We start from the raw sequence: 14,500 nt of genomic DNA on the forward strand, positions 1-14,500 counted from the left end.
TAATATGATTTAAATTTTCAAATTGTGTTGTTGCTTTCATTTAGAATCACTAACCTCATATTCTCTCTCTTCACAATAAAGTCTCCCTTTTCTCCTCTCCCCTACCACATTGAACTATATACCCCTAAACCACCCACCACCAACTCGTAACCATTTAAGTAATTTGTTGTGTTTGAGTTTGTTGTTGTTGTTTGATGGAGATTAGTGCTTCGAGGTTTTCACTAGGGAGTTGATACTTAATTAAATATCATCTCATATCGTTTCTGTAGTTCTGGCTAGATAATTTTGTGATCTATGATGAGGATCTTGGTGTCATGCATGTGAGGGGTGTGCATGGTTCGATTTTTCAAAAAAATCATACTAAACTGTACTGCACCATTTTATCAAACTAAATCGATTTATGAACCATTTAAACCACATCAATAAGTTGGTTTAGAACCAAACCAATTTTATAAACATGTTTAAAATTGGTTTAGAATCAACTTTAGAACCAAACAAATTTTGAATCAGTTTTAAGAATTGAACCAATTTTAAATTAGTTTTCTTAAGAAAAAATAGTTTTTATCTTTCAAACTTATGAATGAAGTCATGATTAATACAGTCTTTATAAACAAATTAAAAATCTTTTACTAGTTAGACATTTAACTCAGAGACTAATTAAGTAGACAAACACATCATACAAGATAGAAAATTATTTATTTTATTAAAAATATTTTTTAAAAGAAAAAAAAAGTTTACCCAAACAAATTCATAGAAATCAACCCAAAAGCATTGAAGAATTATAATTATCATGTGAAAACTTAATTATGAAACATGATTTGATAACTAACATTTACTTTAATAGTCTAAAGACAATTAAAAAAAAAAACACAATGACCATAAATAATATTCAAACATTTTAAGTGATATTGTGAATTATTAAAGTGTGACATTTGAGAGACAAATAAATTATTTTGATTTTATTTTATTATTTAAAAGTGATGCATCGATAATGCACCTAATTATTAATGTAGATTGATTTTTAAAATCCATTTTATGTAAATATTGTAGTTTGGTTTTTTTCAAATTAATTATATATGTTTTCAAAAGATACGGTTCAATTTCAAATTCAAACAGATTCATTTGGTTTCTTTTGCACACCCTATTGTTTATTCTACATGCAAGGGTTCCTTTGGAGTTGTGTATTGAAGGGTTTATTTATGTTGTTTGAATGAGAGGGTGCATGGAGGGGTTTAGGTTGGGTTTCTTTTTTGGGACTTTCTTTTACATTTACATGGAAGATGTGGAAGAGGTTGTCAAGGACAACAGATAGAGATAGACTGTCATATTTTTTATTTTATTTTATTTATTCATTTGTTTATTTATTTATTATTATTATTATTATTATTTATATTATTATTATGTTTTATATATTTCCACATGGGTTAAAAGGCAACCGATGTAAAATGCTACTTGCATTTTATATTGGAGCCATTTTCATCGATTCTCCAACTAGTATAGACCCTTCTCTATAGTAATGACTACGCGATCTTGTCATTTGTTTGTTTGTTAGATTTTTTGGTAAATTTTTTAACGCACTGTCTCTAATTAATTATTTATTAAAAATTATATAATCAGGAGAAACAATATTTATTAAATAAAATATAAGTGTCACTAAATTTTACAACTTTTAAAAATTTTGACTAATAAAAAATATATATTCAAAAGAGTGCGTTACATGCATTTCTCATATGTTTATCTTCCATTTCAAATTAGTAAATTATTTATAAGAGTACAACTTTTCATATATTTATGATGATGCTGAGTGCAACTATTTATAAGTGTAGTGACAAGTTCATATACAATTTACAATATTATACTAAGTCAACACTACAAAACTTGCATCAGTTGACTCGATGCACGGAAACCTTACGACGAGATGATAATACTTCACTTAGTTGTGCAATCTGAAATAAGAGTTGGCTAATTTTCTGCACCCAACAAAAAGTTCAGGATAATGTTATTCAATATGAAACCTCATTTTACTAATAAAAGCAGATTATGTGATAAAATGTACATAGCATTAACAACTACATTTTATATAAGTAACTTAATAACAAAGTAGAAGTTAAGATTTTAGTACGTGGTAAATCAATGAAATGGCCAATTCTACCTATTGTAATTAGAGTATGTTTATATACATGTTATAAGTGTTTTTCAATTTTTTTATTAAAAATTAAATATTTTTTTAATAAATAATCTTTTCAAAATATTTTTAATTTATTTCTAACAAACTCTAATTATAATAATAATAAGTAGTCTATTTTTCCTGTTTTTTTTTTTTTAAAATTTACATCACAACCACGTCAATAATGTAACAAATAACATATATATACACACAAATATTTTACATTTTTATGCATAAGAATGTTATCAGTTTTCTAATAGACATGCATTTAATTATTAACTGCTTCAATTACGGTAACAAGTTCCAAGCTACCTAGGAACTTCTATATACTACTAAACTCACGCTACTAGTTTTAAATATTTATTGAAATAAACACTTTATTTCTAAAAAAACAACTTTTTTATTTGTAGTGTTCAAAAATTAAAATCTGTTTTACCTTCCAATGATAAGCATTTGATTTTAATTACAAGTTAAAATCAGTTCATTTTTACTTTAAAACTGACATTTAAAATATAAAAAAAAACTTCATAAAGAAATTTTGAATATTCTAACAATTAATTATTTTTCAATTTTTTTAATTGTAGATTAGCTCGATCATTACAAATTAGTATTTATAAAGTTAAATACACGTTTGATTCGATTTATACCTTTAGTATTTTTAATCATTTGTAGTTTAAAGGAAAATATTTTCCACATTTATTTTTAACTATAAAAATACCACCCTAGTTTTACTAACTAACCCCATAATAGTTGTTTTACTTGGAAAATCTTGCTACGATAAATGCAAGTTAAAAAAGAAACTTTCAAAAGTGTTAGTTAATCATGCAGAAACATCATATATATAGCAGATAACGCAAACTCATGCACTTTCTAGTTTCTATTATCTCTATACTCACCTCATCTTTCTCTCTGAGAAGATGAACCCAACGAACCACCCTCCGACGCCGCCTTCGAACCCCCGCGTAACAAACCAACGCCACCAGCACCGCCGCCGCAGCTCCGGTCACGTGCGTAAATGACCAAAACGCCCCCATCCGCATTGCCCAATCACTAACGCGCTCTCTCACACCCTCCAACCGCAGCTTCAACACCTTCCTCCATTCGTTCACCACCCGTACCCGCCAATCTGACGGCGGCGCCGCCGCCACGCCCCCGTCGCCGCTCACCGAACTCGAAGCTCCGTCTTCGGGGTCCGTTGTTTTCGTTGGAACGAGTTGTGGTAATGAGAGTTCGTGGTGGTGGTGGGTGGGGCTTGGAGGGTCGTCGTCGCTGGAAGAAGCTTTGTCTCCAACTTCGACGTAGTTTTCGTTTATCACAACCATGTTCCACCCAGAGGCTTCGAGAGGTTGGTGGGGTTTTTCGATTTGTTCCCACTCGTCAATGTCTTCTGTGTGTTCCATGCTCGGAGTTTTTGCGTAGTACTAAGATCGATGTTATGTTACTCAGAGTTTCTGCATGTCTCAGTCTCACATGATAAATATCTATATGGAAAAGGAAAAGTGGAAAATATCTTTGGTTCCATGTTTTGTTGTTTTTGTATTATTGGGGTGCATGCTTTGTGACGAATAAATAAACTGGTGCCTTATGTTTAGTGGATATGGTGGGCCAGGGCTTTATCAGCTTCATCTGGAACTATCTTCCAATTATATATAGTACAAAACCCGCTTGTACGTTAATTCTACGGTGTAATTTGTTGGTAAATTCGAAAATGCTGTTTTGTTGGACAGAAATTTTGACTTTCGAGGTGTTTGTTGGTTAAGATGGAGAAGGAAAAAGGAAGTGGTAAGTAAACGAGAGGAGTAGGGTTGAGTATTCACTTTTTTTAATGTTTGAAACAATTTAGAGTCTGAAGAAGAATCTGGATGGAACATGAGAGGAGCAGCTGAGGAGCAGTATCGCCTTCAGTGGTCAATTGAGTGTGCTTACTTGTTGGGAAGAGTCACTAGGATAGCACTCTAACGAGAAATTAACATGTAGACATGTTTGGATAAGCTTTTTTTAAAATAAATAAAATAAAAAAATTTATATCAAAATAAGTTTTTTCATATTTTAAAAGTATTTTATAGATGAGTTAAAAATAATATTTTGGAGAAGCTAAATAAGTAAGACTTTATATAAGTTAACTTATAATAAGTTACTTTCAGTTTATCAATTCAAAATTTTTAATCATAAGCAAAGTGTCATGAATAAAAGATTTTTTTAATTTCTATAAATAAGAGGTTTTGTGATGAGATTAATTATCACCCATTGTGAGAGGGAGAGAGAGGTCAACAGAGAGGGGGGTGGGGGGGAGTGTAGGGGAGGGCTCACCATCCTATGAGAGGGGGAATTTTGTAATGAGAAGGATTTCTTAAGTTTGTTCATAAAAAAATTGTAATATAATTTGAAAGAATGAATATTTGTTGAGATGTTTTTGTAAATATAAATAAGTGTTAAACTTGTATCTTTGCTATTTTATATTTGTGTTGTATTTGCACGTGTCTATATATTTGATTTTCTGTGTGTAAAGGAAAAATTTTCCCAACAATATGAGTTTCTTAAACTAATTTAAATAGCTACAAAAAAAATGTTTGGAGCAACTCATAAGTGTTTCCACTAACCTGCTTTTTTATTATAACTTTAGTTGAATTATCAATAAAGTTTACACTTCAAAGTCACTCGTAAAAAAGATAAATAACATTACTGATAGAATATGATGTAGCTACAGGAAAAGTTTTGTGCCCCGGAGACATCACTTGTGGGAAGGGCCAAACCGTATTATTTAGTGCCCAAATAAATTAATTTCGTACCCAAAGTGTGGAGATACCTTGAGAAACCAACAAGAAAAAGTAAATTTCATTAAGTTTAATATATAGTAATCCCTATGAATAGGCAAATCTTCGGAATTCTTGATTCTTTCTACCAGCCAGAATTTCATTAAGTTGAATATATAGTAATCCCCATTTAGTTTGAATTAAATTTTAACATATCAAAGCCTTTACGAAAGTTCATAGAAAATCCTTCCCAACCTTATTCTTCAGCTGTCTCTGAAATTAGTGCCTAATGCCTACCAAATGCCTTTTCTCCATTTCACTTAAAGTTGCATTTTGATATGTTGGGTCGGTGATTCAATAATATTTTGCTGAAGTTAAGGATAAATATGACGAAGTTAGATTTTGTAGAAATTTTGATGAAGAAAATATGTATGATACATCAAAAGGCCAATCCAATAACATTCAGTAGAAGAATGAAGGTAACTTTTCAGTTTTTCTCACGTCTTGGCATGCTCTATGGTTCACGTCACGCCTTCACGGTGTTGGAATATACATATTAATAAAGGTGTATACATTGGGTTGGTTGTGTGATGATACGAGAGATAGATAACATAGATTTGACTAAGCAGTTGGAGTCAGGTTCAATCAAAGATAAGTAGTATGATAATCTTGATTACTTGGTAATATTTTCCTGTATTAACAAAGTATGATACCTTCATTTTAGGCGAAGATCAGTTTCTTTAGAATGACTCTGTTATCTCATATAATCATATCTGACAATGTTAATGCCATTTTATCCAAGAGAATGAGACTCACTGATGCACTGCCTTACTGTTTTATGCAGTTTATAAATGTATATGCACCAAAGCATGAAACAGAAACTGCAGGGAAATTTTGGCTTAATCACATCCCATTTCTGTTCCGCAATGGGTCCTTGGCTACACTCTTTTAGAGTTTTCTGTAATTGGGTTCTTGTAATGTAACACTTAGAGAACATTGATTTTTTTATCGGATATATTTCTCTTGGAATTACAAGAACATGCAGTAAAACTGATTAAACTATAAACGGTCTAGCTTATACTGGATGCCTATTGTTGGAATTACAATTACATTACAACTAATAAAACAGTCTAGCACGTTACATGAAAGAAAAGCATAACAGTGCTGTAAACAATAACTTTCCACAAAAAGTGAAACCAGTGACTTCAGTCTTGAATTTCTTTCAGGGCATTATAAAGATAGTTTGTTGTTCATCCTTTTTGTCACTATCACTGGAAAACTAAATCTCAAGGAAAATGAAATATTGAAGCTGATATTGTACTACTAAGTTTCCCCATCGAATAGGTCAGGAAGTGGGAATGCTGCGGGTCCGTTCTTGAACATACGGTCCTGTTTGACTTGATTAATCTTTTCATGGTCATCTTTTGTGAGTGACCAGTCAAATATCTCTATATTTTGCTTTAATCTATCTTTATTGTAGCTCTTCGGTATGAAAGTCACACCTTGTTCAAATAACCATCTAAGACATACCTATAACATGACAAAGAATGGATTGTTTGTATTAGCATCCGAGTAGCATTCATAATAAGCTTAATACATTGACAATTATGAGGTTTTAATTCCTGATTTGGGATGTATTTGGAAGAAACTATTTTCACCTTATTTGAACTTGTGACATAAAAACTTGTGTAGTATTTAAAAGAGCTTACGAACATACCTTATAATCTGTCCTTCAATTGTTTTTAGCTTATTTTAATAAACTATCCAAGATAACTTATGAAAACAGTTTCATTTTATTCTTTCCTTGTTCAAAGAAACAACTTATAAATAAACACTTATTCAATAAGTGTTTAATTAAGCTATGCACTGATAATGTGAATACAATAATCTAATCACAAACTATCATTGATGGTGAATTGTTGACTTTAATGACTTTATTGATTGACATTGTACATGTTTTTAATCTAACAGTACATGACCATTAAACTTACTAAATTGAATGTGATACTTGTCAAAAATTTATTATTAACTCCACAGTCGGTGACTCAAATTTACTAGTGTAATTGTCATTTAGCTTTAAAAGCAAAGTGTAAATAAAAGCTGAAAATTGGTAACCTGAGCAGCAGTTTTGCCATGAGCCTGTGCAATCTGTTTGGTCAATTCATGGTCCAAAACTCGATTGATATCCCATTTGGTCCCTTTGGCTCCCAAAGGAGAGTAGGCAGTTACCGTTATACCCTTTGCCTTGCAGTATTCTCTAAGATTCTTTTGCTGCCAGGCAATATTCATCTCCACCTGTTTGGGGTGGGAAAAAAAAAAGATGTGTGAAATAAGCAAAATGTGCAAGATAGATGATGGACTTAGAACATGTTTGGATTCACATCAACTTTGGTTGGATGTGGATTAACGGAAGTAAGAATTAGTTGCTTTACATCAATTTTGATGTGATTCTCACTCAAACGTGAATCGTAAATGTGGAACTAAACATGCACTTACTTGATTGACCGAAGGAGGAATTGTAGCAAAAGAGAGTAGATTTTCTAGCTTCTTGGGGGAGAAGTTGCTGACTCCAATTGATTTCGTAAGGCCCAGTTTGTGACACTCTTCCATTGCTGCCCACACACCCTTTAAGTCAAAGGGCACAAGGCACTCTTCAGAATAAGGGATATCCCACTTCTTCGCACTCAAAGGCCAATGGATTAAATAAAGGTCCAAATAATCTAATTTAAGAGACCTGCGTCCATTTAGGTTCGGAAAAAATTTAGACAATGTTATTTTTAAGTGTTTTTTGTATTGTACTCTAATCAAAAGTGGACTTTAACTTTAGAAACCAATTGTAATACAGATCAAGTGTAACTACAAGAACAAAGTCAAACGCATTCAAGTAAGTTTTGTCCTAAAATAAGGACTATATGAAGTAGTAAATGAGCGTGATAGGTGGATACATGATTACTAAGTGGTATTAGATCAAATAGTTCCTAACTAGTCTCAACATAACATGCAATAAAGTATTATTAAAGTTTTCTTGTGGATTATAAAATTTAAATACATATTATATAGTGATTGATAGCATCATAAACATTTGTTAGTCCTAAATTACTTAATAATTTTTTCATGATCACAAATTTTTCCATAGATATTATGATAAAATAGTTGAACACTTTCCATTAATCAAATGATTAGCAAAAAGGGAAAAAAAATCATATTATCAAAAATAATTACTGTGTCTCTGAACTCTAAATCATATAAGTTAGTATGGTGATAGCGAACTTTTTCCACAGTAAATTAATCTAAACTTATAACTGGGAGATGTCAAACAAACAAAAACAAAGTAAACTTTTACTTACTGAAGTGACTTTTGTAGTGCAGGAAGAACGAGATGGGGATGATTATCGGAGCACCAGAGCTTGGAAGTGATGAAAAGGTCCTTTCTGGAGCTGATGAGACCAAGTTGAAGCGCTTGGGCAATGGCTTCTCCGAGAGCACACTCGGACCCATATTGTGCTGCTGTGTCGAAGTGTCTGTAACCGAGCTTTATAGCTTCTACTGTTAGGTCCAGAGTAGGTTTAATAGTTACTCACAGCTAAAACAAGAGATGAGTAAAAAGAGACAAGGGAGAAAATAACCACAGTAAAAATATTATTTACTGAAAGGGAGGAAATTACAACACTTCTCTCTCTATAACTTACTCCTTTGAATTAGGAGACTACTACTACCGAGAACAGATCTCAAGGTGTATAAGAGAGGAAGAGAGAAGAGAAGAAGATTTGGGATGAAAATTATGATTTTCAGCTTCCCTATTTATAGGAAAGTCCCAATGGCATTTTCGTAATTTCTCCTAAACTTTTAATATTATTTTATTATTATGTGGGACCCGCTTCTAATATAAAATTAGAAAACCACCGAAAGGTGGTGGCAGCTGTACGCAGCTGTACATTTCTCCCACTTGAAGATTATGATTAAGTTAATCATATCTTCACACCATTTCTTCTTTATTGATACTTCATGTTGCTTATGTTTCCAATAGGCCAAATAAGGATCGACACCATGTAAACTTGTCAGTGTTGACAGGCTTTGTCATTACGTCTGCTATGTTGTCTTTTGTATGGATCTTCTGCATATCCACTTTTCCTTCTTCTACTACTTCACGAACAAAGTGATATTGAATTCCTATGTGCTTTGTCCTGGAATGAAAGGCTGGATTCCTTGCAATGTGCAAGGCACTCTGACTGTCACAATACACAGTAATTTTCTCCTGCTTGTGCCCGAGTTCTTCCAATAACCTTTGAATCCAAATTGCTTCCTTGCATGCTTGCGTAGCTGCCATGTATTCAGCTTCTGTAGTAGATAGAGCTACAACAGTCTGTAACTTAGACAACCAGCTCACTGCTCCTCCAGCAAGTGTAAACACATAACCAGTAGTAGATTTTCGTTTATCCAGATCTCCTGCAAAATCTGAATCAACATAGCCTCTGACAACAAACTCCGAACCTTCAAAACATAATGCAACATCTGAGGTTCCTTTGATATATCTAAGGATCCTCTTTACAATACTCCAATGCTCTCTACCAGGATCTGCCATAAACCTACTGACCGCTCCCACTGCTTGTGCAATGTCTGGTCTCGTACAAATCATGGCATACATAAGGCTTCCCACCTCTGATGCATACGGCACTCGAGACATTTCTATCCTCTCTGCTTCGTTGCTAGGACTCATCCTTGAGGATAATTTGTAATTGACAGGAAGTGGGGTCGAAATTGGCTTACAGTCTTGCATGTTGAAGCGCCGCAAGACTTTCAGTAAATAATTCCTCTGAGAAAGCCAAATCTTCCTATCCTTTTTATCTCGGTGAATTTGCATCCCTAAAATCTTGTTTGCCGGTCCCAAGTCCTTCATATCAAACTCCCTAGCCAATTGTGCCTTCAATTCTTGGATCTGATCTTTGTTGGGGCCTACCACCAACATGTCATCCACATACAACAGCAAAATGATGAAATCATTGTCATCAAACCTATTGTAGTACGTACAATGGTCTGAACTCAGTCTGTTGTAACCAAGGCTAATTATGAAGGAATCAAATCTCTTGTACCAGCATCTTGGCGCCTGTTTTAGACCATACAGAGATTTGGTCAACCTACAAACCAAGTTTTCTTTTCTTTTTTCTTTAAAGCCTTCTGGTTGGAGCATATATATTTCTTCTTGGAGTTCCCCATGAAGAAAAGCAGTCTTTACATCAAGTTGCTCAAGATGTAAATTAAATGCAGCACACATAGCCAGAACAACTCTGATTGTGGTTAATCGGACAACTGGCGAGAATATCTCGTTAAAATCAATGCCCGCTTTCTGAGCATATCCCTTAACCACCAATCTTGCACGATATCTCTCCACTTGATCATTGCCATCACGTTTGATCTTATAGACCCATTTGCAACCAATGGCTTTTCGACCTTTTGGAAGATCAACAAGTTCCCATGTTTTATTTCTATGTAAGGCCTCTATTTCTTCATGCATTGCTGCCATCCACTGAGAAACATCAGAACTCCTCAACGCCTCTTGAAAGGTTGATGGTTCTCCTTCTTCAGTTAAGAGACAGTACGCATCATGACTTGCCATAACATAGTCTGAATGCCAAGATGGTCTCCTTCTCTCACGTCTTATTTGTTGAACTTCTTCATCATTGGCTTCATCTGGTTCTTGTTCCTCATGCTCTTGTTCTGCTTCAGAGGTGTCATCCTTTTTAGACTTTCCTCCTATCTCCACTATACTGGTGTCTTTGATAGTGCTGTCATTCTCCTGCTCCTTTTGCAGTTCAGTTTCTGCAAAGACTACATCCCTGCTGACAACAACCTTGCGGGCAGTGGGATCCCACAAGCGATACCCCTTAACATTGTCAGCATAACCCAACAATATACATTTCCTGGATTTTGGGTCCAGCTTTGTTCTTTCTTGGGAGTTGTACATCACGTACACCGGACATCCAAACACATGTAATGAAGAATAATTTGATGGTTTTCCATTCCACATCTCCATTGGTGTCTTCAAACCAATTGCTGTTGATGGTGAGCGATTGATCAAATAACAAGCAGTTTTGACTGCTTCTGCCCAGAAAGACTTGGCTAATCCTGCAGTTCTCAACATAGCTCTTGTCCTTTCTAGAAGAGTTCGATTCATCCGCTCTGCTACCCCATTCTGCTGAGGTGTATGAGCAACTGTAAATTGCCTCTTGATACCCTCTTGCTTGCAGAATGCCAGAAAATCACCATCTATATATTCTCCTCCATTATCTGTCCTCAAGCACTTAATCCTTTTTCCAGTATCAAGTTCCACCTGTGCTTTAAATTCCTTGAATACTGGGAACACATCTGACTTCTTTTTGATTGGGTACACCCACAATCTCCGGGAATAATCATCAATAAATGATACAAAATATTTTGCTCCTCCCATGGAAATTTCTGGTGATTCCCAGACATCAGAATGGATCAAGTCAAGTATGTGTTTGCTCCTTGTAGTTACTTTGGCAAATTGTAATCTATGTTGCTTGCTTGTCACACAGTGCTCACAAAATGGTAAGGTTACCATTTTAAGCCCTGACAAGAGATTACGTTCCGCAAGAATTTTCAGGCCTCGCTCTGACATATGTCCTAGTCTACGATGCCACATCATCGTTGCCTCTTCTTGACTTATTGCTGCAACTGATGCATCTGCTTCTTGCAACGTTTCTCCCAAAAGCAAGTATAGATTTGATGTGATCTTCTCAGCTTTCATCACCACCAAATTGCCTTTAACTACCTTCAAGATTCCACTTTCAACGTGGATCTTGCACTTGAGATCATCTAGTTGCCCAATGGACAATAGATTCTTTTTCAAGCCCTTCACATGTCGTACCCCTTGAATTGTACGAATAGTACCATCATACATTTTTAATTTGATAGTACCAACTCCAGCAATTTCCAAAGCATGATCATTTCCCATAAATACGGATCCTCCTGAAATTGGTTCATAAGTACAAAACCAATCTCTATTTGGAGTCATGTGCCAGGTTGCACCTGAATCCAATATCCAACATTCATGGAGTTGTTTTTCGCCTCTGGAACTTATTGCTTCACTGTACAAGATTTCTCCATCTTCTTGGGTACTAGCAACACAACCTTGAGAGGTTGACGCTTCAGAATTCTTCCCTCCTCCACTCTTCTTGTGCCAACAATCTTTCTTCATGTGCCCTCTCATGCCACAATTATAGCATTTGAGGTTCTTCCTTCCTCGAGTTTTTGATCTACCATGATTTTGACTCCCACTGGAGCCACGTTCCATTGATCTTCCTCTCATCATCGTCAAAGCTTCTGCTTGCTTTGAACTTTCCAGTCTGTCTTCCTTATTCTTTCGCCTGGACTCTTCTTCAAGAATAGCTCCGGCAACATCCTCAAAGGATAGACGACCAACAACATTATTGTTTGTTATGTTGATGATGAGTTGATCATATGAATCTGGTAAACTCTGAAGTAGAAGCTCCGCACGTTCATTTTCCACTATGTTGAAATCAGCTGTTGAAAGCTGAGCAAATAGCGTATTCAGATTGTTGATGTGGTCCGTCACTGCTGTGGACTCACTCATTCGAAGAGTGTAGAGTTTCCTCTTTAAGAATATTCTGGTGTGAAGTGACTTGACCTCGTATAATTTTACGAGCGTGTCCCAAATCTCCTTTGCAGTTGTCTTCTCTGCTATGCTCGACAAAACTGAATCAGCCATTGCTAAGTGCAAATTGGCAACAGCATTGTCATCCATTTCTCTCCACTTTTCATCAGTAATATCTGATGGCCTGCCTTCAATTGCTTTAAGACAGTTGTCTTTTCTCAAAATTGCTCTTATCTTCAATTTCCACAGGGAAAAATTGTTCCCGTTGAACTTCTCTATCTCAAACTTTGCTGCCATAATTTCTTCTATTAAACCGACTTAAGTAACTTCCACTAGAATAGTACCGCCTACTGGAACAATGATAAAATCCAGTAACAAGAATAATTCTTTTCTGATGTGACTGATCAGACAATACTGCAGCCACAGAGCATACTAAGAAATTTTCTCCGATACTATACCAATGTACACCACAGCGGAATAATAAACAACCTAGTGGCTCTGATACCACTGTTAGGTCCAGAGTAGGTTTAATAGTTACTCACAGCTAAAACAAGAGATGAGTAAAAAGAGACAAGGGAGAAAATAACCACAGTAAAAATATTATTTACTGAAAGGGAGGAAATTACAACACTTCTCTCTCTATAACTTACTCCTTTGAATTAGGAGACTACTACTACCGAGAACAGATCTCAAGGTGTATAAGAGAGGAAGAGAGAAGAGAAGAAGATTTGGGATGAAAATTATGATTTTCAGCTTCCCTATTTATAGGAAAGTCCCAATGGCATTTTCGTAATTTCTCCTAAACTTTTAATATTATTTTATTATTATGTGGGACCCGCTTCTAATATAAAATTAGAAAACCACCGAAAGGTGGTGGCAGCTGTACGCAGCTGTACATCTACCACTGCGGCTTCTACCGCATCGCCATCGTTGCGCTCCGCAGCAGTTCCCAGCCCTATCACTGGCATGCTAACTGGGTTCGATTTGGAGGATGGTTGTCGTAACACCACCTTCGGAACATTTGTTGTAGACATGATTCTACGGCTCAAAGCTTACGTTTGGGTTGAAAACAACTTGTTCAGATTCACTTCGTCAATTCCTCTCCATTCGTCTACTGCGATGGAGATTGTTGAAGGATCAAAATCTTCTGTCTCCGATCCCTGACTTCAATTCATGTCCCTCTAGTCACAAAATGCCATCTCAACCACATTATTACTTTTAATTTTAATTTTAATTTTTAAAAAGTGGAACCCATCATCCGTTACAGAACCTCCGTTACAGTTTTTCTTTTTTATTCTCCTAACTTTTTCTTCACCGAATGTGTTACGTTTTTCTTTTTAACTTTTTTCATAACCGATTTGTTTGTTTGTTTTTTTTTTTATATTTTTTTCCTATTCATAAAACCAACGTAGAAAAACCCTGCACCTTCCCCGCTTGCATTTTCACTTCGTGCCGTTTGCGATTTTGGTATTGTTTCAGTTTATTCAATATTGATAGACTAAAAAATATACCGTACATAATAAAAATCTAAATTATCAAATTCATATATACTTAAGTTATAGTTATTTAATTTAATATATACTTAAGTTATAGTTATTTAATTTAACTCTAGTATTAAACAGATAAATTCAGGAAATTTAAAATTGTTTATCATAAAATATAAGAAATTTACAAAATTAGAATTAAAAAACATGTAATAGAGTAATGAAAAAAAAAATTTAACTTTTTCTATAACCGATTCCCTTATGCTTGTTTGTTTGTTTTTTCTTTTATATTTTGATTCTCCTAACTTTTTACTTAACTGATTGTATTAAGTTTTTTTCTTATATTTTGATTTTCCTAACTTTTTTTCCTAATTTATTGTATCTATCAGGTCAAAACTATTATTTTGTCAAATAATTATATAATTTTTTTCAGATATATTTTATTTCTAAGAAAATATCTTTT

General features: G+C 34.4%; 2 protein-coding genes across 2 annotated transcripts; both read right to left on the reverse strand.

Annotated features, from left to right (window-relative positions):
• Window positions 1–1,658: 1,658 nt before the first annotated feature.
• Window positions 1,659–3,706, reverse strand: LOC114915213 (uncharacterized). The gene is made up of 2 exons (XM_083071040.1): window positions 3,064–3,706; window positions 1,659–1,970 (listed from the first exon to the last, which is right to left on the reverse strand). The coding sequence occupies exons 1-2, from the start codon at window positions 3,565–3,567 to the stop codon at window positions 1,884–1,886; spliced, it is 591 nt and encodes a 196-aa protein (XP_082927166.1). The 5' UTR covers window positions 3,568–3,706; the 3' UTR covers window positions 1,659–1,883.
• Window positions 3,707–5,931: 2,225 nt separating this feature from the next.
• Window positions 5,932–13,602, reverse strand: LOC109790616 (NAD(P)H-dependent 6'-deoxychalcone synthase). Its single transcript, XM_083071041.1, has 5 exons — window positions 13,488–13,602; window positions 8,268–8,496; window positions 7,417–7,654; window positions 7,036–7,215; window positions 5,932–6,450 (listed from the first exon to the last, which is right to left on the reverse strand). The coding sequence occupies exons 1-5, from the start codon at window positions 13,585–13,587 to the stop codon at window positions 6,244–6,246; spliced, it is 954 nt and encodes a 317-aa protein (XP_082927167.1). The 5' UTR covers window positions 13,588–13,602; the 3' UTR covers window positions 5,932–6,243.
• Between the last annotated feature and the right edge of the window lie 898 nt (window positions 13,603–14,500).

Source organism: Cajanus cajan, chromosome 3, assembly GCF_000230855.2.
Source record: "Cajanus cajan strain Asha chromosome 3, NIPB_CcT2T_4, whole genome shotgun sequence".
In the NCBI taxonomy this organism is placed as follows: domain Eukaryota; kingdom Viridiplantae; phylum Streptophyta; class Magnoliopsida; order Fabales; family Fabaceae; genus Cajanus; species Cajanus cajan.